The sequence below is a fragment of the Salvelinus namaycush genome, chromosome 20, assembly GCF_016432855.1.
Source record: "Salvelinus namaycush isolate Seneca chromosome 20, SaNama_1.0, whole genome shotgun sequence".
NCBI classification, from domain to species: Eukaryota; Metazoa; Chordata; class Actinopteri; order Salmoniformes; family Salmonidae; genus Salvelinus; species Salvelinus namaycush.
In genome coordinates, this window is record NC_052326.1 from 10,208,312 (window position 1) to 10,232,843 (window position 24,532).

The 24,532-nt window shown below is 45.3% G+C and overlaps 1 protein-coding gene across 2 annotated transcripts in view; it reads left to right on the forward strand.

The window, feature by feature from the left end:
- The first annotated feature begins 1,126 nt into the window (after window positions 1–1,126).
- The window catches only part of LOC120065658 (protein phosphatase 1 regulatory subunit 12B-like), a 38,130-nt gene continuing 14,724 nt past the window's right edge, over window positions 1,127–24,532 (forward strand). For both annotated transcript variants that reach the window (XM_039016725.1, XM_039016726.1), the window contains exon 1: window positions 1,127–1,508. In XM_039016725.1, coding sequence (XP_038872653.1) covers window positions 1,401–1,508 — 108 coding nt within the window. In that variant the 5' untranslated portion in view covers window positions 1,127–1,400. The remainder of the gene's footprint in view (window positions 1,509–24,532) is intronic.

Consider the following 24,532-nt stretch of genomic DNA (forward strand, 5'->3'; position numbering starts at 1 on the left):
TGGTGTGATTAGGCTGCGATGAACACAGTTTTTCTGATTAATCATGTGGAGTGGTATTGCTGTTACCGATATATCACTTTTCAATTGGTCTGAGCAAAGAAATTAGGTAGAGAGATATGACAAGCTATAATTTTTCAGGGCAGAAATATAATTGATGCTATTGTCACATTTAATGTTATGCTCATATCCCATCTCTGTAAAGTGAAGATAGTGATTATTTGTCCATAAGGTATGTGTATAGTATGTGTACTGTATTTGTATATGCTGAAGGCAGAAGTTGTTCTTAGTCAGGCACTGGCCACTGACCCATTAGGGGAGCAGTAATCAAAGGAAGTAGGGATCATGAGCCCCAGCCAAAATACTTCCTGTTGTTGTCATCATTCCCTCCTGCCCCCTTCTCTCCAGCAGCCAAATAATCCCTGTGAGGCTAAAGGATCCTCCTCATTTGCAGTTTGTAGTCTACTGTACGGTACTGAGAGGACCTCTGCTGGCCACTGTGTGATATCATGTTTTATAAATATACACATTAAATATGTGGTTGTACTTTTACACTAAGGGAAAACTAGTATCAAATTTGTGAGGCTATCATTAAAATTATTTTTATTATAATCTTCATAACAAATTCTAAAGTCAAACAAATCCATATTAGTCCACAGCTCAGACAAAATGGTGATCAGAGAAGGAATGAGGGAGAGACAGAAAGAGAAACTGTGAGGCAGAAAGAAAGAAAGAGAGAGAGAGAGAGAGAGAAAGAGAGTGTCAGGCAGAATGAGAGCAGAGTTCTTTGCTTTGATGTTTTCATTTTTGTTGAATGACCACAGTCCAGTGAGAGAGTGCTCTCATGAGCTGCACTGCTGTCAAGTTCCAGGCAGTGTCCCTCCACATATATTCTACAGCAGGGTTTCCCAACCCTCTTCTCGGCCCGCCAGACGTTTCATATTTTTGTTTTAACCCTAAACTGGCAGACCTGAATCAATTAGTCAACTAATCATCAAGCAGGTGTGCCAGTTTAGGGTTAAAACAAAAATGTGAAATGTCTGGGGGAGCCCGAGGAAACCCACTCTAGAGCACCGCCCACCCTCTACTTCCTCCACAGCGCCCTCATCTGTGGATCACACTTCTGCTACTCACTCACCCTCAACTCATCGCACCATAACACAACATCACTTGAAGATAGATCACACCGCTGTTTTTCTATCATTAGAACTCTTCAATTTGGATCACAACTCTGGTTCTGTCCCTTCACCACCATTCACATCACAGGGATTTTAACTGTGTCTCACTGGATTGTTTATGCAGTAGTCCTTTGGAATCACATTGGTTGGACTGCTGGACTGGACCGCTGGACCGGACTGCTGGACCAGACTTGAACCCCATGCAGTGTATAGTAGCCTGCAGCGATGTCATCTGTTCTCTCCCCCCGCAACGCAAAGGATCAGCCACGCACAACAAAGTCCCTCTCTGACTCGTCTCCCACTACACCCTCGCTGACTTCCAGAGGCCTCAAAGTAAGAGCAGATCACTTTATCTTTTCTATGGGCAATAACAAGGAAATGCCTAGGATGCTTTTTGTAAACATTGCTATGTGCAGAAGCTCAGATAAAATGCAGTGCTTGACTTTTGACTATCATCATTGGTTTGGAGCACAGTGCACTGTGTGTAGGTCTAATACTATAGGTTAGCGGTTCCCAACCAGAGGTACTACAACCTTGGCCTATCCACAGGGTGTACTTGTGAAGACTCATGAGACCATAGGCCTACTGGTAAAATGCAGGAGGGGATACTTCATGGGTACTCCAGGAACAGCAAACTCAGTTGGTACAGTAACCAAAAAAGGCTGGAAACCACTGCTATAGGTGTTATGCTTTTAGGATATCCAGGAAAAACGGGTTATTTTGAATATCTTTCTTTGTTTAACCATACACTTTTCACTCCACATTGAAACCAATCTAAATGTTCCATGAGCAGACATCATCAGATTGTAATGGCAGATGGTGATGAGCCCTCTTGAGCCAGGTGGCTTATGTGGGAGTAAATTTGACTAAAGGAACATACATTTTCAGCATTGGCTGCATGCATGTAACTATTCAAAGAACATCTCTCCCACAAAGAGTCTCTCTCTCTCTTTGTGAGAGAGATGTCCAATACAGCCTCAACATTTACTTCCCACGATGGGTCATATAAGTCCTGGATAAGTTTGGAGTTTCCATGACATCATCAGCTCCATGCTATTTTTTTCATCAGGCAGAAAGTTGCCTCGGAATTTTACTGAGAGGGGTCCTGTGTAACTCGAAATAACAAGAGGCAAATGACATATAAAACTCAGATTGGCATTGAAGATAGATAGCTGACAGGATCAACAATATCAAACCCTTTGAGAGGCATGCTTTCAAGTGGGTCCTCCTGATATCACTCTGGACAAGACTCTGGCAGCACCTTTTTGCACCTTTTTGCACAATGAGCCAGGCAGCGAAAAATAAACAGGAAAATACAAAATAAATTGTAATAAGAAGTTAATCTCAAATGTTTACTCAAGCAGTGACACTGGTACTTTGAGAGAGTGAGCAAGAGAGAAAAATAGACCAAGACAGCGAGAGCAAAAGAGCGAGAGAGCAAGCAAAAGAAAGAGCGAGCAAAAGAGGGAGCGAGAGAGAGAGAGAGAGAGGGAAGGAAAGATGGTGAGAGTACTTAGAGCTGGCTTGTATTGGAACGCAGACACAGTGTCTATCCCTCCGCTGGTCCAGTGGGAGAAGCTCACATTTTCCACTCGGGAAGAGCTGGTCAACAGACAGTCCCCCATGGCATCTAACAGAGCAGGAAGGGGAGCACAGAAGAAGACTGGCCTGGTCCACAAACAACCACTAGCCCTTACACTCTGGGCGCAGGTGTGCAGAGGGAAGGATTTGATTGGTGTAATCAATATGGCAGTACTTTCACCTAGCCTACTAGAGAACCAGGTGGAGCTACAAGCATATTGTTTATACCCATATCTACATGAAGTGCCTATGAGTTAGATATTATAGGGGTTATTCATGACTGGGTTGGTCAGTGTTGGAAGGCTTGATAGACTCCGAGCAGGCCCTCTCCATCACACCAGCATCTCACAGTGCTGGATCCATGATCCAAAGCAGAGCTTCAGGGGGTCAACAGCAAGCCTTCTTTTAATGAGAGCTTACTATGGCTCCAAACACACAGACAGACTCTTTAATAAAAGAGAGCTGACAGTGTTGACACAGACTGAGAGCTTGTTGATGTCTGACGGGAACCATTCCTTTGTGTTTTTACATGAGGTCCGAGACTAAAGCAATGGACTGATCCCCTCCTCCTAGACCACCTTGAACAATTCAGTTTAATCTATATTTGTGGAGAGACTGGACAACACTCTATAGAGCCTAAAGTTGCCCGCATACTAGGTTTGGTTTGCTCCTAGCAGAACTCGGCTAGGTGAAGTGAACTTCTGTGACTCGCATTGACCCTTAAAAGACTTTCAGCTGAAAAATGAGAAAAGTGGCAATATTACTGTTTTGGCCTCTAGCTAAAACATAGCCAGTATACAGTTCCTCAAAATAGTCAGAATGAAATCAATAAATCTGTAAATTCATTTTGATGTTTTTGCCGACGAGGTCTTAGTCACAGAATTTTGAATCTAACTAAGATGTTAGTTGCAGTATTTTTCAAGTGGGGGGAAAAAATGCATGAAAACTAGTCGTCTCTCGTTGAATGGCAACAAACACTTCAATGAAGAATCCCGTCCATAGTTCTCACTCCTACTAGGATTAGTAGGCTGTTTGACCGATCACCTACGAAGGCGTCACCTACGAAGGGACGTAAGATTTTGGCTACCGAACTTTAACGTGCATCAAGATTTTTTTTTTACTCAAACAGCAGAAAAACTAACCTGCCGAAGTACAAAACGAACAAAAATGTAATCATAATATATGTGCAAACTGTTTTGACTGGGAAGCATGTGATAGGCATTACTTGATGTGTAATGGTTTGTCCCCAGCTGGAAGATATGCTGACAGGTAGCCTGGTCTGTAGTAAAAAATAAAGCTGTCTAAACAATGCAGTGATTCCTAACATCTGTGCATGACCTTTAGTCTCTCGTCCAGACTTCCATTTAAGTCTCTCTTGTTCTTGAGAGCAATAATAGGCAAGTGCACAAGAGAAAATGCATACGATCTTACATTGTTAACTTTATCCATTGACGTGATTTCTAGATAGCGCAACCGTAATCAATGTTAAATGCCTTCACTCTTGCATGCCGTGGCGTAAAAGCATAAATATTTGGCTTTGTCGGTTGAACTCTTGTAATTGCCTGACAAAGTGCTGGTCCGTCATGGTTCCCTAGTCACATCGAAAAGCAGCATGGGCTTCAAAATGGAAGTAGGCTGTCCACTGCAGCCTGAGAACACAGAGGTCAGGGCCTGGCCCAGATACTGTAGGAGAGTGACTGAGGATACATCACAGCATGAATGATTCGGTCTGCAGTGGAACACATCTCCTATTCTATCAGTAGTACACTTCTCAGCTCTACTGAAATAAATCCGCAAGGCAAGTGACAAGTGACCTGAACATCATCAGACACTATTAAAAAGCTCAAACAATTCCATTTTTGCAGGAGTGTCTCTTTAAAAAACACACTCATACACCCTGCCTCCAACCCTTCAGCAGGCAATATCCGTCAAGATTCCCAAGCTAAGCCACTGCCAAAGTTATGACCTTTTATGGATATGTTTAGTTTTTATCTCTGCCTCTCAGTTAATGCATGTGGCTGTTTCCTCAGTCCTTCTCTAACTTGGTGTGAGCTTCAAGTTTCATCCCAAGATGCTCTCTGCTGATAAGCGCATGCTTGGCTGCGGGACAGTGTGAAGGTCTAAGTCTTCCGTGAGAGGTCATAACTAGGGCCAGGGGTTTTTCCTGACCACTTGAACTGAAAATTAGAAACACAGAATCCTTATGCAAACGGGACACAAAGTCCTTTACAAAGTGCTCATCTTGACCGCTCTGCTCTGTCATTTTAGAGGCTGGTAATGCAGTGGTCTTATTGAGGTCACTCAAGTAAAGTCCGGAGCAGGGCTGAGGGAGATTCCATTGGCAACATTCAAACAAATAGGGGACCAGACATATAGTGGAGTTTAATGCAAACAGTAATAGAGAAATGCCTGTTATGGGTCTCATTCCCAGGTCTCCAAGCCCATAGGCAGGACTGCTAACCAAAGCTCCAATATGGGTTCACTTTTTTAAGAGGAATTGTAACAGGCATACCTTGGCAAGGTTCGTTACAATAATTATGACCCAGGCAGTTCTGTGAGTGTTCAGAATGTTATCTTTGGTCATGACTTGGACTGCAATTAATGGAAAATGGAAACTCAAACATATTCACTTTGAAGTAAAAAAAAAAAAATGCAATCACTTTGGTACAATATGCACAAGTATGTGGTACATCACAACTCTAAACCCCCAAAAAACTAAATAGATCATCAAAATGCCTCCTGTTTTAAAACCTTAAGCACATTCTCAATTGACTGAATACCACAAACAAATTCAGTCACTTGTTCACTGCACCAAATTATTCAATTTGCATTAAATTTGCATACATATTCATTAAATATAAAATTCTATTTTTTACATCATAAATGTATCAATCGACATCATTTCAAGTTGGATGGTGAAACTAAATCATAATTATGTCATGGCTTCAGAAGCTTCTGATAGGTGAATTGACATAATTTCCGTCAATTGGAGGTGTACCTGTGGATGTATTCCAAGGCCTACCTTCAAACTCAGTGCCTCTGCTAGTTGAGAACAAGTTCTCATTTACAACTGCAACCTGGCCAAGATAAAGCAAAGCAGTGCAACACAAACAACACAGAGTTACACATGGAATAAATGAACATACGGTCAATAATACATTAGAAAAAGTCTATATTCAGTGTGTGCAAATGAGGTAGGATAACGGAGGTAAGGCAATAAATAGGCCATAGTGGTGAAATAATTACAATATAGCAATTAAACACTGGAGGGATAGATGTGCAGAAGATGAGTGTACAAGTAGAGATACTGGGGTGCAAAGGAGCAAAATAGATAACAGTATGGGGATGAGGTAGTTGGATGGGCCAAGATGGCATAGCAGTGCAGACGTGATATGTCGTCCTCCCGTGTATTTTTCGTCTTTTTTTGTATATATTTCAATTTATTTTCAATCTGTTTTCCATTTTAAAATTAAATATACCTTCCGGTAACCCGCCTCACCCAATGTGACACGGATCTGCTATTTTTTAGACCTTATAGCCAGAACCTCCATCAGAAGCTAAACAGCTAATTAGCTACTAGATATTTAGCCATTGTTAGCCACTGCTAGTGGCCTTTCCTTCTGCACAGACACCAGCCGTTCTTTTGTTTGTTGCCTGGATAATACTTGCCAGCATCGGACTGTTTTCTCCACTACAACCCTGGACCATTACTCCTGATCATCACAGCTAGCTAGCTGCCACCGAGTGACCCGAAGCTAGCTCTGAGCCAGGCCCACCTCCTGGGCTACTCTGTGATCACCCGGCTACTCAGCCGATACCTCCCGGACTCTACCCCAACGCGGCTAGAATCCACCACTCCACCGGATCCTTGCCGTAAGCTCTGGACCTTTGCATCAGATCATCGCTGCTACCGAGTGGCTATAGGGGCTAACGCCCCTGCCCCTAAGCTAGCACCAGTTAGCCGCAAGCCAGGCGCATCTCCCGGCTACCAAACAAAATTACTACAATTACCTCTTTCGCCATCTGGTCTGGACCCTTTGTCGACACAGCGCCCCACCGTACCACCACGACTGGTCTGCCGACTTAACTCCACCCGCTGTGCCCTCAACCGGCCTTTGCCGGACGTCGGAGCAGACGCTTCTACTTACCCCGGCCTGCTAACTTTAAACGCCATGTCTCCCGCGTGCTAGCGTAGTAACGACTACCCCTCGGCTTCCCTGTTCTATCTATTGCTGTTCGCTGGACCTTATGATCACTTGGCTACATAGCTGATGCCTGCTGGACTGTTCATTAATCACGGTACTCCATTTAGTTTATTTCTGTTTATCTGTCGGCCCCAACTCAGGTCCTGTGTGTACTTAACCGACCCTCTCTGCCCATTCATCGCCATTTTACCTGTTGTTGTCTTAGCTGATTAGCTGTTGTTGTCTTACATGTTGTTGCCTTAGCTAGCTCTCCCAATCAACACCTGTGATTGCTTTATGCCTCGCTTTATGTCTCTCTCAAATGTCAATATGCCTTGGACACTGTTGTTTAGGATAGTTGTCTTAGTTTACTGCGGAGCCTCTAGTCCCACTCAACGTGCCTCAGATACCTCCTTTGTCCCACTTCTCACACATGTGGTGACCTCACCCAGCATAACTAGCCCGTCCAGAGATGCAACCTCTCATCACTCAATGCTTGGGTTTACCTCCACTGTACCCGCACCCCACCATACCCCTGTCTGTACATTAAACTCTGAATCTATTCTACCACGCCCAGAAATCTGCTGCTTTTATTCTCTGTCCTCAACGCACAAAATAACCAGTTTTGATAGCCTTTAGCCGTACCCTCATCCTACTCCTCCTCTGTTCCTCGGGTGATGTGGAGGTTAACCCAGGCCCTCTCATTTGTTGACTTCTGTAACCGAATAATCCTTGGTTTTATGCATGTTAACATCGGAAGCCTCCTCCCTAAGTTTGTTTTACTCACTGCTTTAGCACACTCCGCCAACCCTGATGTCCTTTCCATGTCTGAATCCTGGATTAGGAAGGCCACCAAAAATTCTGAGATTTCCATCCCCAACTACAACATTTTCCGTCAAGATAGAACTGCCAAAGGGGGATGAGTTAGAGTAGAGTTCTGTCAGGCTATCCAGGTCTATGCCCAAACAGTTCGAGCTTCTAATTTTAAAAGTTAATCTCTCCAGAAATAAGTCTCTCACTGTTGTCACCTGTTATAGACCCCCCTCAGCTCCCAGCTGTGCTCTGGACACCATATGTAAATTGATTGCTCCCCATCTATCCTCAGAGTTCGTTCTGTTAGGTGACCTAAACTGGGATGTGCTTAACACCCCAGCAGTCCTACCATCTAAGCTAGATGCCCTCAATCTCACACAAATTATCAAGGAACCCACCAGGTACATCCCTAAATCCGTAAACATGGGCACCCTAATAGATATTACCCTGACCAACTTGCCCTCCAAATACACCTCTGCTGTTTTCAATCAGGATCTCAGCGATCACTGCCTCATTGCCTGCATCCGCTATGGGTCTGCGGTCAAACGACCACCCCTCATCACTGTCAAACACTCCCTAAAACACTTCTGCGCGCAGGCCTTTCTAATCGACCTGGCCCGGGTATCCTGGAAGGATATTGACCTCATCCCGTCAGTCGAGGATGCCTGGTCGTTCTTTTAAAAGTAATTTCCTCACCATCTTAAATAAGCATGCCCCTTTCAAAAAAAGTAGTACTAAGAACAGGTATAGCCCTTGGTTCACTCCAGACCTGACTGGCCTCAACCAGCATAAAAACATCCTGTGGCGGACTGCACCAGCATTGAATAGTCCCCGTGATATGCAACTTTTCAGGGAAGTCAGGAACCAATACACGCAGTCAGTCAGGAAAGCAAAGGGTAGCTTTTTCAAACAGAAATTTGCATCCTGTAGCTCTAACTCCAAAAAGTTTTGGGACACTGTAAAGTCCATGGAGAATAAGAGCACCTCTTCCCAGCTGCCCACTGCACTGAGGCTAGGTAACACTGTCACCACCGATAAATCCACAATAATCGAGAATTTCAGTAAGCATTTCTCTATGGCTGGCCATGCTTTCCTCCTGGCTGGGGTCAACCCCGGCCAACAGCTCTGCACCCCCCGCAGCTACTTGCCCAAGCCTCCCCCATTTCTCCTTCACCCAAATCCAGATAGCAGATGTTCTGGAAGAGCTGCAAAACCTGGACCAGTACAAATCAGCTGAGCTAGATAATCTGGACCCTCTCTTTCTAAAATTATCCACCTCCATTGTTGCAACCCCTATTACCAGTCAGTTCAACCCCTCTTTTGTATCGTCCGAGATCCCTAAAGATTGGAAAGCTGCTGCGGTCATCCCCCTCCTCAAAGGGGGTGACACTCTAGACCCAAACTGTTATAGACCTATATCCATCCTGCCCTACCATTCTAAAATCTTCGAAAGCCAAGTTAATAAACAGATCACTGACCATTTTGAATCGCGCCGAACCTGCTACGCTGTGCAATCCGGTTTCCGAGCTGGTCACGGGTGCACCTCAGCCACACTCAAGGCACGAAACGATATCATAACCGCCATCGATAAAAGACAGTAATGTGCAGCTGTCTTCATTGACCTGGCCAAGGCTATCAACTCTGTCAATCACCGTATTCTTATTGGCAGACTCAACAGCATTGGTTTCTCAAATGACTGCCTCGCCTGGTTCACCAACTACTTCTCCGACAGAGTTCAGTGTGTCAAATTGGAGGGCCTGTTGTCCGGACCTCTGGCAGTCTCTTGCCTAACACCATTTTTTGGAAACGGTATATTGATGATATTTTTGTTCTATGGAGGGGTGATGCAAAACAGCTCCAGGCATTCCATGCTTTTCTTAACTCCTGTTCTGTATATTTGAGATTTACTATGCAATCTGATACACGTCAAATCAGTTTTCTTGTGTGAAAATAATGTTCTATACACTGATCTTTACAGGAAACCTACTGATCGTAACAGTTTGTTGAGGGCTGACAGTTGTCACCCACTTCCCTTGAAAAATAGTTTGCCCTACAGCCAATTCTGTCGAATCAAAAGAATTTGCAAAAACAATCAGATTTCGACAGAAATATGACTGAGAGGCAAAGAAAGTTCAAGGAGAGGGGGTACAAAAATGATCAGATTAATATTGCCATTGAGAAAATTCAAAACGAGACATGACATTTTTGAAGGGCAGTCTCGCAAAAAGACCCGTTCTTGCATTCTAACTACCCGCTATTCAAAACGCTCTGAACAAATTAAGGGAATCGTTCACAAACATTGGCACATCCTAAAATCCGATGGTAGTCTCGGTAATGTGTTTTCGGACCTTCCCTTGGTTGTATTCTCGCGGGGCAGAAATCTCAGAGACCAATTGGTACACTCTGATTTACCACCCCAAGATATTCCTGAACGTCTATTTGCGCCCCCACTGGATGGAAATTACAAGTGTAATGGCTGTGCTCAATGCAATGGCACTTATACATGTAGATCCTTCAAACACCCACACACAGGGAAATCGATCCCAATCAAAGGTGTTATTACGTGCTCCACTAAGGCAGTTATTTATAACCCCTCTTATAACTTGTCCTTGTGGTAAAAATGATGTGGGTTAAACAAAGCGCAAATTAAAAGTACGTATCTCAGAGCATCGTAGCACCATTAGGTGCAAAAACTTGACTCCACTTTTTGGAGGCAGGCCACTCGATTTCGTCTCTGCGTTATATTGGCATCGAACATGTCACCCTCCCTAGGAGGTGACCTTGATAATTTATTGTTAAAACGAGAGGCTGCCTGGATCTTTAACTTAAAGACCCTTGCTCCCTTCAGTCTCAACGTAGACTTGATCTGAAGCCATTCTTGTGATTATTGTGACTTTTTCATTGTAATTGTTTGTAAGCTTGTGTAGTCTAAAAGGAATCTATGATCGTATGCTATCCATTTGTTTTTTGTATGCTGTTTGTATGCCATTTTAATATTTGAGAATTAACCAATGATATTAGGCCACTCTTGGCCATGATTACAGACACCTGTGTGTCTTTTGACACTATATAAACGAGTCATCCCGCAGTGTTTGTGATTAAACCCTGATGAAGACAGCTTGGCTGTCGAAACGTTGGATATTACATTTTTGCATCTGAGCTCCTAGAGTGTGCGGCTCTTCTTTATTTTCAAGTTTTCTACTCCGCTAGCCAGCACCTCACCTAAATAGGTGTGCTTTTCTTTTTCTTCTAGATTAGTCTCTATGAGGGTGCCACAGGGTTCAATTCTCTGGCCGACTCTTTTCTCTGTATATATCAACGATGTCGCTCTTGCTGCGGGTGATTCCCTGATCCACCTCTACGCAGATGACACCATTCTGTATACATCTGGCCCCTCTTTGGACACTGTGATAACTAACCTCCAAACGAGCTTCAATGCCATACAACACTCCTTCCGTGGCCTCCAACTGCTCTTAAACACTAGTAAATCCAAATGCATCGCTGCCCGCACTCGCCCGCCCGACTAGCATCACTACTCTGGACAAATTGTCTATAAATGGAGAATTTTCAGCACTGTTGCTACTCTCCCTAGGAGTGGCCGTCCTGCAAAGATGACTGCAAGAGCACAGCGCAGAATGCTCAATGAGGTTAAGAAGAATCCTGGAGTCTCAGCTAAAGACTTACAGAACTCTCTGGAAGATGCTAACATCTCTGTTGACGAGTCTACAATACGTAAAACACTAAACAAGAATGGTGTTCATGGGAGGACACCATGGAAGAAGCCACTGCTGTCCAAAAAAAACATTGCTGCATGTCTGAAGTTCGCAAAAGAGCACCTGGATGTTGCCAGCCCTACTGGCAAAATATTCTGTGGACAGATGAAACTACAGTTGAGTTGTTTGGAAGGAACACACAACACTATGTGTGGAGAAAAAAGGGCATAAAGAAGGACTTTATCGAACAAAACAACCATTCATTGTGTAGCTGGGACCCTTGGGATTGCAGACAGAGGAATATATTCAAAGGTAAGTGTTTTATTTGTTCGCTATTTGTGATTTTGTGACGCCTGTGCTGGTTGAAAAAGTATTTTGGTGTGGGGTGCTGTCCTCAGATAATCGCGTGGTATGCTTTCGACGTAAGCCTTTTTGAAATCTGACAACGCAGTTGGATTAACAAGAAGTTAAGCTTTTAAATGATGTATGACACTTGTATTTTCATGAATGTTTAATATTACGATTTTTGTATTTTGAACTTCGCGCTCTGCAATTTCACCGGATGTTGTCGTAGGTGTCCCGCTAGTGGTTCATGCGCCCTAACAGGATAAGGCTGTAATGTAACAATGTGGAAAAAGTCAAGGGGTCTGAATACTTTCTTTCTTTACTTTTAGACAGGTCTAAACAAGCATGATATGAAGAAAATGTAGTCTATTTCAGAAGAACAGAATAGCATAGTTGGTGAACTTGCCTGGTTCACCAACTACTTTGCAGACAGAGTTCAGTGTGTCAAATCGGAGGGCATGTTGTCCGATCCTCTGGCAGTCTCTATGGGGGTACCACAGGGTTCAATTCTCGGGCCGACTCTTTTCTCTGTATATATCAATGATGTTGCTCTTGCTGCGGGTGATTCCCTGATCCACCTCTACGCAGACGACACCATTCTGTATACTTCTGGCCCTTCCTTGGACACTGTGCTATCTAACCTCCAAACGAGCTTCAATGCCATACAACACTCCTTCCGTGGCCTCCAACTGCTCTTAAACGCTAGTAAAACCAAATGCATGCTTTTCAACCGTTCGCTGCCTGCACCCGCACGCCCGATTAGCATCACCACCCTGGATGGTTCCGACCTAGAATATGTGGACATCTATAAGTACCTAGGTGTCTGGCTAGACTGCAAAATCTCCTTCCAGACTCATATCAAACATCTCCAATCCAAAATCAAATCTAGAGTCGGCTTTCTATTTCGCAACAAAGCCTCCTTCACTCACGCCGCCAAACTTACCCTAGTAAAACTGACTATCCTACCGATCCTCGACTTCGGCGATGTCATCTACAAAATAGCTTCCAATACTCTACTCAGCAAACTGGATGCAGTTTATCACAGTGCCATCCGTTTTGTTACTAAAGCACCTTATACCACCCACCACTGCGACCTGTATGCTCTAGTCGGCTGGCCCTCGCTACATGTTCGTCGTCGGAGCCAGTGGGTCCAGGTCATCTACAAGGCTATGCTAGGTAAAGCGCCACCTTATCTCAGTTCACTGGTCACGATGGCAACACCCACCCGTAGCACGTGCTCCAGCAGGTGTATCTCACTGATCATCCCTAAAGCCAAAACCTCATTTGGCCGCCTTTCCTTCCAGTTCTCTGCTGCCTGCGACTGGAACGAATTGCAAAAATCTCTGAAGTTGGAGACTTTTATCTCCCTCAGCAGATGTTTAAAGTTGTTATCTGAGCAGCTAACCGATCGCTGCAGCTGTACATAGTCCATCGGTATATAGCCCACCCAATTTACCTACCTCATCCAAAAACTGTTTTTATTTATTTACTTTTCTGCTCTTTTGCACACCAGTATCTCTACTTGCACATGATCATCTGATGATTTATCACTCCAGTGTTAATCTGCTAAATTGTAATTATTCGCTCCTATGGCCTATTTATTGCCTACCTCATGCCTTTTGCACACATTGTGTATAGATTCTTTTTTTTTTTCTTTTTTTCTTTTCTACTATGTTATTGACTTGTTTATTGTTTACTCCATGTGTAACTCTGTGTTGTTGTCTGTTCACACTGCTATGCTTTATCTTGGCCAGGTCGCAGTTGCAAATGAGAACTTGTTCTCAACTAGCCTACCTGGTTAAATAAAGGTGAAATAAAATTTAAAAAAATAAAATACTCTGTCTTAGTTGTCCTAATGTTAGGGACTGATCTGGCTATGCCAAATGGCATTGGGCTACACTAGTTAATTTAGCAGACAAGATTTACAAGTGAAGACAGACACATCGGGGACGCAACTGCGTGTATCCTTATCCAATTCCGAGAGGCATATTGAAGATATTAGAAGAACTGTCCACATTTACATTTCGTCAGCCAACAAGATGAGTAGGCCTAATGAACAGCGAACGCACTAGTCTATGTCAATCTACTATCCCCCATAGTACAAAAGTTGACCTATTCTGTGTGAGAAATAAATATTCCAAACATAGTCTGGGACAGTTGTGGGATGCAATAGATCCCAAATGAATACAACCACCAGCATAAAAGAAAAATATTAATTACGCAATAAAGCACACATGGCAGTAGGCTATAAGCGCAAATGTTCCATTAGCGGGTAAACACCATTATCAAAAGTGACTGCAAATGAGATTCTTCATGTAATGTTTTTATGACAAAGGTGCATTTTTATGGTGAAATATCTTCCCCAAACTTGAAACTCATGCGCTGCTTATGTATGACAGTTAGGCTCTCCACCCCTTGTAAAGCGGGTTAATGTGCTTAATTTTAAGAAGTTATTTGGCCACTTTAGTTGTGATATAAACCTAGCCCATAGGCCTATGCCTATGCTACATGAGGTGTGCGACTATGATTTGAAAAAGTAGCAAAAAAGGCATTGTTTCTTATGCTGGGCATCATTCACAAGTGATAATATATATAATTCACAAGTGATACAGTAGGCAAAAATTGTCACCCATCAGACTTTTCTTGATTTAATCTTGTCTTATACTAAATAATATGTTTGTGAAATTTGATTTAAAATCAACCATTATCATGCACCTGCTCGAAACGGGGGCAGCTAGGAAAAAAAATGTCATCCATACACGTAAATAGCGAATGGAGGACGCTTTTCCCCGTGGTTCATTTATGCCAGCTAGATAGGCTATACTCCTGTTGTAAATATAAGCATTGTGCTTAATATTAGGAAAGTTGAGAAATAAATATAGTAGGCATAACCTATAGAAAGATGATCGGATTCTCCTCTTTTTAGTAGAGGCCATCACTCTGTTGTCTCGCGCACTTGTGTAGCCTTTAGAAATGTTGTGCAACATGAGCTCATGGGCTCTCATGAAGTGTTTGTTTCGATTTTCAATACATTTGCATTGATGTCAGAGTGATTAGAGGGACAATAGAGTGCTGAGTACCAGGCAGTTAGCACGTTTGGTAGGCTACTAATGACCATCAGCAGCATCAGATCTTGGAGAAGCTTAATTACAGTGACTAAACGGTCACATGGAATTTGACTGCCTTCATGACTCGTGACCACCGGTGTGGAGGTAATACTGTCACCGCAACGGCCCTAGTTGTGACAGCCTGAATTTAAATTGATTAAATTGAGATTTTATTTTTGTCACTGGCCTACACACAATACCCCATAATATCAAAGTGGAATTATGTTTTCCAAAGTGTTTACAATGTAATTATTAAAACTGTCTTGAGTCAATAAGCATTGCCCTTTGTTATGGCAAGCCTAAACATGTTCAGGAGTAAAAATTTGCTTAAGTCACATAATAAGTTGCATGGACACTGTGTGCTAAAATAGTGTTTAACAGGATTGTTGAATGACTACCTAATCTTTGTACCCAACACATGCAATTATCTGTAAGGTACTGAAGTTGAGCAGTATATTTAAAACAGATTCAACCACATGGACCAGGCAGGTTTTCCAAAGGATTACATTGAAAACCTATTGGTAAAAAACTAAAAAAGAAGACATTGATTATCCCTTTCAGCATGGTGAAGTTAAGTACACTTTGGAGGGTGTATCAATACACACAGTCACTACAAAGATGCAGGCATCCTTCCTAACTCAGTTGCTGGAGAGGAAGAAAAATGCTCTGGGATTTCACCATGTGGCCAATTGTGACTTTAAAACAGAGTTTAAAATTGAAATATGCAATTTTTTGGGCGACCTGACCAGATTCACATAGAAAGTTAGTTATAGATTTGTCATTTTCATTGAAAGCATGTCTAAGAAGTGGTAGATCTGTTCTATGTGCGCTATTTCTATGTTTTCCATTCATAAGTTTTGTTTTTGTGTCTCACACTTTCGGTTTTGGACACCAGCTGAAAATACAATATTTTTGATTATGGAAAATATATTTAGATAGTACAATGATACTATACTTGCTTGTTTTGTCACATAATCTTAAATTAGGCGAACTATAACAATTTTAGCGACCAGGAAATGGCAGAGCGATTTCTGCGTAGTGCACCTTTAATGGCTGTGATATGAGATAACTGAGAATGAATCAACAACATTGTAGTTACACAATACTGATCTAAAACGATAGAGTGAAAAGAAAGAATCGTGTACAGAATTTAAATATTACAAAACATGCACCCTTTTTGCAACAATGAGCTAAAGTAATACTGCTAAAAATGTGGCAAAGCAGTTCACTTTTTCTCTTGAGTACAAAGTGCTATGTTTGGGGGAAATCCAACACAACACATTACTGAGTACAACTCTCCATATTTTCAAGCATAATGGTGGCCGCATCTGCTATGGGTATGCTTGCAATTGTTAAGGACTGGGCAGTTTTCAGGATAATAAATAAACGGAATGGAGCTAAGCACGGGCAAAATCCGAGAGGAAAAACCTGGTTCAATCTGCTTTCCACCAGACACTGGGAGATGAATTCACCTTTCAGCAGGACAATAACCTAAAACACAATGCCAAATCTACACTGGAGTTGCTTACCAAGAAAACAGTGAGTGTTCCTGAGGGTCCGAGTTACAGTTTTGACTTACATCTACTTGAAAATCTATGGAAAGATCTGGAAATGGTTGTCTAGCAATACTGGTTGTCTACCAATTTGACAGAGCTTGAAATAAAAATAAATAAATAAATGGGCAAATATTGTACAATCCAGGTGTGCAAAGGTCTTAGTTATCCAAAAATACTAAATGTAATCTCTGCTTCTACAAAGTATTGACTCAGGGGTGTGAGAACTTATGTAAATGAGCTACTTCTGTACTTAAATGTCAATGAATTGACAAAGATTTCTAAAAACATGTTTGCTCTTTGTCATTATGGGGTTTGTGTGTAGATGGGAGAGGTGTGTTTTTTTTTAACATGTTGTAACATCTTCATTCAAAAATGATGGGCATTAATATGGGGTTGGTCCCCCCCCCCCCCCCCCCTTTGCTGCTATAACAGCCTCCACTCCTCTGGGAAGGCTTTCCACTAGATGTTGGAACATTGCTGCAGGGACTTGCTTCCATTCAGCCACAAGAGCATTAGTGATGTCGGGCACTGATGTTGGGCAATAAGGCCTGGTCAGCATTCCAATTCATTCCAAAGGTGTTCGATGGGGTTGAGGTCAGGGCTCTGTGCAGGCCAGTCAAGTTCTTCCACACCGATCTTGACAAACCATTTCTGTATGGACCTTGCTTTGTGCACAGGGGCATTGTCATGCTGAAACAGGAAGGGCCTTCCCCAAATTGTTGCCACAAATTTGGAAGCACAGATTCATCTAGAATCTCATTGTATGCTGTAGCGTTAAGATTTCCCTTCACTAGAACTAAGGGGCCTAGCCTGATCCATGACAAACAGCCCCAAACATTCCTCCTCCATCAAACATTACAGTTGACACTATGCATTAGGCAGGTAGTGTTCTCCTGGCATAAGCAAAACCCAGATTAGTCCGTCGGACTGCCAGATGGTGAAGCGTTATTCATCACTCCAGAGAACCCGTTTCCACTGCTCCAGAGTCCAATGGCGACGAGCTTTATGCCCCTCAGCTGACACTTGGTATTGCGCATGGTGATCTTAGGCTTGTGTGCGGCTGCTCGGCAATGGAAACCAATTTCATGAAGCTCCCAACGAACCGTTATTGTGCTGATATTGCATCCAGAGGCATTTTGGAACTCGGTAGTGAGTGTTGCAACCAAGGACATACAATTTTTACACAATATGCGCTTCAGCACTCGGCGGTCGCGTTCTGTGAGCTTGTGTGGCCTAACACTTCGTTGTTGCTCCTAGAAGTTTCAACTTCACAAAAACAGCACTTACAGTTGACCAGGGCAGCTCTAGCAGGGCAGAAATCTGACTGACTGACTTGTTGGAAAGGTGGCATCCTATGATGGTGCCACGTTGATAGGCAATGAGCTCTTCAGTATGGACCATTCTACTTCCAATGTTTATCTATGGAGATTGCATGGCGGTGTGCTCGATTTTATACACCTGTCAGCAACGGGTGTGGCTGTAATTGCCAAATCTATTAATTTGAAGGTGTGTGTGTGGACAGTATGTACTGATGTAATCTGGGTACTAACTCCTAAACTTGGGATAGGGTTGATTTTCAGGTATCCATTTGAAATATTGAGTGTTTAGGTTTAGAGGGTCTACATCAGAAGTTAATGGTTATCTGTAGGAGGGAAGTATATGGTGGGGGCAATTTAAGCTTGGAATGTACTGAGTGTAGGGAAAGTGATCACATATGGCAGGCATTGATAAGGAGAGATAGCCGTGGATTAGTGATAAAGGGGTTCGAGGTCAGGTCACATTAAAGGAGAAATAAAGGTTTATGGCCCGTATCACTTAGTTTCCTGCCTAGCAATAAAGATAATTTTTTTGATCTGATGAGTAGGAGGAGACTCCTCCTAGGAGAAAGGGTTAAATATCAGTGCTTGTGTGAAATGTCGTTGTCTACTGCAGCTGTATTGATCCTCTGGGAAGAATAAAGTTGGTTTGAGCTTTCATAGTCTGTTGCGTTTTTTGCTCTGAGAATTAGAACAGTACAAAGTGTACAGCAGTAGCTATGTAGGATGAACCATGGCTAGAATACAGTATATACATGAAAGTGGGCAAGTCAGTATGTAAACATTAGTAAAGTGTTCAGTGGAAAAGCAGTATGAGGTGAATGGTAGCTTACCGGGGGGTAGCCGGCTACTGACAGTGTCTGAGATTCAGGGCAGGATACTAGGCGGAGGCCAGCTAGTAGTGACTGTTTAAATCAGTCAGCTTTGATGCACCTGTACTGTCTCCTCCTTCTAGATGGTAGCTGGGTGAACAGGTCGTGGCTCGGGAGGCTGAGGTCCTTGATGATTTTCTCTGGAGAGCTCTGCGATTACGGACGGTGCAATTGCCATGATGCAGCCCGACAGGATGCTCTCAATGGTGCATTCGTGAGGGTATTAGGGGCCAAGCCGAATTTCTTAAGCCTCCTGAAGTTAGAGGCGTTGTTGTGCCTTCACCACACTGTCTGTGTAAAGGGATAATTTCAGGTCTTCGGTGTGGATGGGGGCGTGCTCTCTTTGTCGTCTTCTGTACCACCATCAGCTCCTTTTTTTTTTTAAATCTTTTTTTTATACCCCCCTTTTTCTCCCCTATTTTTTTTTCTTGTCTCATTGCTGCAACTCCTCAACGGCCTCAGGAGAGGCGATGGTGGAGTCATGCTTAATCTGAAACATGGCCCTCCTAACTGCGCTCCTTAACACCCGCCAGCTTAACCTGGAAGGAAGCCAGCCGCACCAATGTGTCAGAGGAAACACCTTTCAACTGGCGACCGGGGTCAGCCTGCAGGCACCCAGCCCGCCACAAGGAGTTGCTAGAGCGCGATGAGCCAAGTAAAGCCCCACCGGCCAAACCCTCACCTAACCCAGACGATGCTGGGCCAATTGTGCGACGTCCTATGGAACTCCCGGCCTCGGCCAGTTGTGGCACAGCCGGGAATGAACCCGGGTCTGTAGTAACGCCTTTAGCACTGCGATGCAGTGCCTTAGACCGCTGCGCCACTCGGGAGGCCCCAGCTCTTTCTTTTTGTTGACATTGAAGGAGAGGTTATTTTCTTGGCACCACTCCACCACCGTTCTCACCTCCTCCCTGTAGGCTGTCTCGTCATTGTTGGTAATCAGGCCTAACACTGTTGTGTTGTCAGCAAACTTGATGATTGAGTTGGAGACATGCGTGGCCACACCGGTATGGGTGAACCGGGAGTACAGGAGGGGGCTGAGCATGCACCCCAGTGAGGCCCCCATGCTGAGGATATCATGGCTCAGGCGAAGACCCAAATGCAGACACAGGAGGCGGAGAGTACAAGTCTCAGAGTTTATTATAGTACAAGGGGCAGGTGAAAGGTAATTCAAGCCAGGAAAAGAGTTGTAATCCAAACCAGAGTCAGGCAGGTACAGGACAGCAGGCAGGATCAGGGTCAGGACAGGCAGTAAGGTCAGAACTGGGGAGACTACTAAAAACAAAGCAGGAGACAAAGGGTTTAGGTGTCTACGTTTAATCCTATACACATGAAAAGTGGGAAGTCTACTGAGGGTGCGGGGCAACAGAAGATGAACAGCAGAGGGGCTAAGGATTTTAGGGATGGGGAAACTACGGATGAAAAACTACCGGGGAAAGTTTACGGGACTCCACCCGGTGGGGCAGGTCCAGAGTGTAAAGCCATGCCCGAGCCGATAGCGAGGAGCCGTGGTCCGGTGGCGATCCACTTGTAGCCGATACCTGGATATGGTCTTCAGAAGAGTGGCCCGGGCTCTCTTCCAGGTACGGCGACAGCAGTGGATGAACATCTGGGCAGAGGGTATGCTGACTTCTTGCCCAGGGAAGAGTGGGGGCTGATATCTCAAGGAGCCCTCGAAGGGTGAGAGACCATTGGCTGAGCAGGGAAGGGCGTTACGGGTGTATTCCACCCACACGAGTTGCTGACTCCAGGTGGTGGTGTTGGCAGAGTAGAGGCAATAAAGAGCCGGGGCTCCAACTGGCCGTTAGATTGGGGCGAAAAACCAGAGGACGGGCTGTCCGACGACCCATTTGAGGGTGCAGAATGCCTTCCAGAACCGGGACAAGAACTGAGGACCACAATCAGATAGCATGTCGACCGGAAGTCCATGGATCCGGAAGACATGCTGCACCATGAGCTGAGCCGTCTCCTTGGCTGAGGGTAACAAAGTCCAGGCATATATGGGATCAGGGGCGGAGTCTGGTCCAGAAGGCCAGCTGGACCATGCCGCGGAGTCTTATTTTGTGCACACACAGTGGAGGTGGCAACGAATGTGGAGACCTCAGGAACCATGGAAGGCCACCAAAAGCGTCGTTGGATGAAAGCCAGGGTCCGACGGGAGCCTGGATGGCAGGTCAATCTCAAGGAATGTGCCCATTTCAGGACCGGGGAACGGGCAGATTCCGGGACAAACATCCGGTTAGCCCCGGGGTCCAGCTGGGAACACTGCACCTTATGGACCAGGCTCTTTATACCTCAGATGAGTGCAGCCGCTAGACAGAAGGTAGGGAGGATGGTCCCGGGGTCAGACGGAGTAGCAGCGGGGCTATACAAGTGTTCGAGTGCATCAGGCTTCACATTCTTGGACCCGGGGCGGTAGGAAAGAGTTAAATTGAACCGGGTGAATAACAGGGCCCAACGTGCCTGCCTAGAGTTGAGGCGCTTGGCGGAGTGGAGATATTCCAGATTCTTATGGTCAGTCCACACTAAGAAAGGGTGTCCTGCCCCCCCCCCCCCCCCTCTAACCAGTGCCTCCACTCCTCCAATGCAATCTTGACGGCAAGGAGTTCTCTATTTCCCACATCATAGTTCCTCTCAGTAGGGGTAAGACGATGGGGGAGAGAAGCGCAGGGGTGCGGCAATTGGTCCTGGGCAGAACGCTGGGACAGGACGGCCCACACTCCGACATCCGAGGCATCGACATCCACCACAAACTGACGGGACGGATCCAGATGGATTCAGATGGGGACTATAGTGAATCGATGTTTTAGGTCAGAGAACGCCCGTTAACCTGCTGGAGACCACGTGAATGAACATTGGGAGAGGAGTGCTGAGAGGGGGGAAGAAATGGTGCTGTAACCCCGGATGAAGTGGTGGTAGAAGTTAGCAAATCCCAGGAAACGTTGCAGCTTCATTCTGGATGTGGGTTGAGGCCAATCCACCACCGCTTTCATCTTGTCTGGATCCATCTGTGTATGTTCTGCAGTGACGGCGTATCCTAGGAAGGAGATGGTGTTGTGATGGAATTCACACTTCTCCGCTTCAACAAACAATTGGTTCTCCAGGAGGCGCTGAAGGACCTGTCGGACGTGGAGGATGTGCTCTTGAGCTGAATGGGAAAAGACAATGTCGTCGACATAGACAAACACGAACCGGCTCAGCATGTCCCAGAGCATATCGTTGACCAGGACCTGGGAGAGAGCGGGAGCATTGGTCAGTCCTTCCTGTATCCGAACCAAATGGTAAGTGTTCCGAAGGTCCAACTTTGAGAAGATTGTCGCTCCCTGAAGCCGATGAGATGAGTGGTAGACGGTAACGTTTTTTAACCGTGATGTCATTAAGGCCTCGGTAGTCCATACACGGCCGCAGGGTATTGTCCTTCTCCACAAAGAAGAACCCTGCACCGGCGGGAGAGGCAGATATACAAACAATCCCTGCAGCGAGAAGTCCTCAATGTACTCCTCCAGAGCCTTGGTTTCCGGACCCGGCAGGGAGTAAAGCCACCCCAGAGTGGGTGTAGTGCCCGGGAGAAGATCAATGGTGCAGTCATAGGCTCGATGCAGAGGGAGAGACGTAGCGCGGGCCTTGTTGAAGACCTCCAAGAGGTCAAGGTACTATGCGGGAATGGCGGAGAGATCCAAGGCTTCTCCCAAGCCTGCAGGAAAACGTCCTGGGGCAGGCTGTGCTGACTTAAGACACTGCACATGACAGAACGGGCTCCAACCCACGATAGAACCAGTAGCCCAGTTGATCAGAGGATTGTGCTTCTGGAGGCATGAATACCCCAAAACCACAGGTACATGGGGAGATTCTATGCGCAGGAACTGCATACACCAACTGTGATTTCCTGATACTCGTAGGTTGATAGGAAACGTATTGTGGGTGACTCTGCCAATAGAGCGCCCATACAGCGCTCTGACGTCCATGCGAATGGAGAGCGATTGAGTGGAGATTCCCAGCTCCGACACCAAGGTAGCGTAGATAAAGCTCTCGTCAGCCCCAGAGTCAATGAGAACCCGGCGAGATTTGGCCTGGTCACCCCACGAAAGGTTGGCATGGAAGGGGGTACCTACTGGTGAACATGGTCTATTTAATGGACAGGTGGAAATATAATGTCCTGTAGTCCCGCAATACAGACAGCTCCTGGTGCTCAATCTACATACACGTTAATCCAGAGACAATCTAGCCCTTCCCAGTAGCTTGGGCTCTGGGGGAGGTGAGTCAACCGCCCTCGTGGATTCCCGTGAGCACTCGGGTGACCTCGGATTCTTTCAGTAAGGTGGACGTCGAGGAACTTCCGGGATTCCTTGGAGGTGAGGTGGGAGTAGTGGACGAGCGAGTGTGACCGGGAACCGAACACTTCTCCCTCCTACGTTCCCGTAGCCGCCCATCGATCCATATGGTCAAGGGGATGAGGTAATCGAGGTCCATGTGAAGCTCCCGGGCTGCACGCTCGTCTGTAACCTCTTCCAGTAATCCATTAAGGAACGTGTCAAAAAGGGCCTCCAGGTTCCAGGCTCTCTCAGCCGTCAACATGCGAAAATCCACCGCAGAGACTGCCACACTAAAGGAGTCTTGACGTAGTTGGAGCAGCTTACGAGCAGGCTCTCTCCCAGACAATGGAAAATCTAACCCTTTTCGTACCTCCGCCATAAACTTCTCCAGACTGAGGCAAACGGTGGACTGTTGCTCCCACACCGCCGTAGCCCAGGCGAGTGCCCTCCTGGACATCAGCGGTATGAGGTATGATGTCCTCGAGCGATCCGAGGGGAACGAAGAAGGCTGTAGCTCAAAAATGAGGGAGCTGGATCAGGGTCAGGACAGGCAGAGAGGTCAGAACTAGGAAAAACAAAAACTAGAGCACAGGAAACACTGGAACATGTTGGTAGGACTTGACAAGACGAATTGGAAACAGATAAATAAAAAATGCAGGTATAAATACACAGGGGATAATTAGGGGAAATAGGAGACACCTGGTGGGGGGTGGAGACGAGTACAAAGATAGGTGGAACAGATCAGGGTGTGACAGAGGATCAGCGTAGCGCAGGTGTTGTTGCCTACCTTCACCACTTGGGGACAGCCCGTCAGGAAGTCCAGGACCCAGTTGCACAGGGAGGGGCTCAGACCCAGGGCCCTGACCTTAGTGATGAGCTTGGAAGCCACTATAGTGTTGAAGGCTGAGCTGCAGTCGATGAACAGCGTTCTTGTATAGGTGTTTCCCTTGTCCAGGTGGGATAGGGCAGTGTGCAGTGCAATGACCATTGAGTCGTCTGCGGATATGTTTATTTTTTTTTATCCTTTATGTAACTAGCCAAGTCAGTTAGGAACAAATTCTTATTTACAATGACGGCCTACACCGGCCAAACCCGGATGAATTGTGCTCCGCCCTATTGGACTCCCAATTCGGCTGTGATACAGCCTGGAATCAAACCAGGGTGTCTGTAGTGACGCCTCTAGCACTGAGATGCAGTGCCTTAGACCTCTGCGCCACTCGGGCGGTATGCGTATTGTAGTGGGTCTAGGTTGTCGGGTAAGATGGAGGTGATATGGTCCTTAACTAGCATCTCAAAGCGCTTCATGATGACATAAATGAGTGCTACAGGGTGATAGTTATTTAGTTCAGTTACTGTACCTTCATTTTCTTGAGTACAGTAACAGTGGTGGACATCTTGAAGGAAGTGGGGACAACAAGCTGGGATATGGAGAGATTGAATATGTCCGTTAACACTCCAGGCAGCTGGTCTGCACATGGTCTGAGGACGGGGCTTTGGATGACGTCTAGCCCGGCAGCCTTACAAGGGTTAACATGCTTAAATGACTAGAGTATGTTC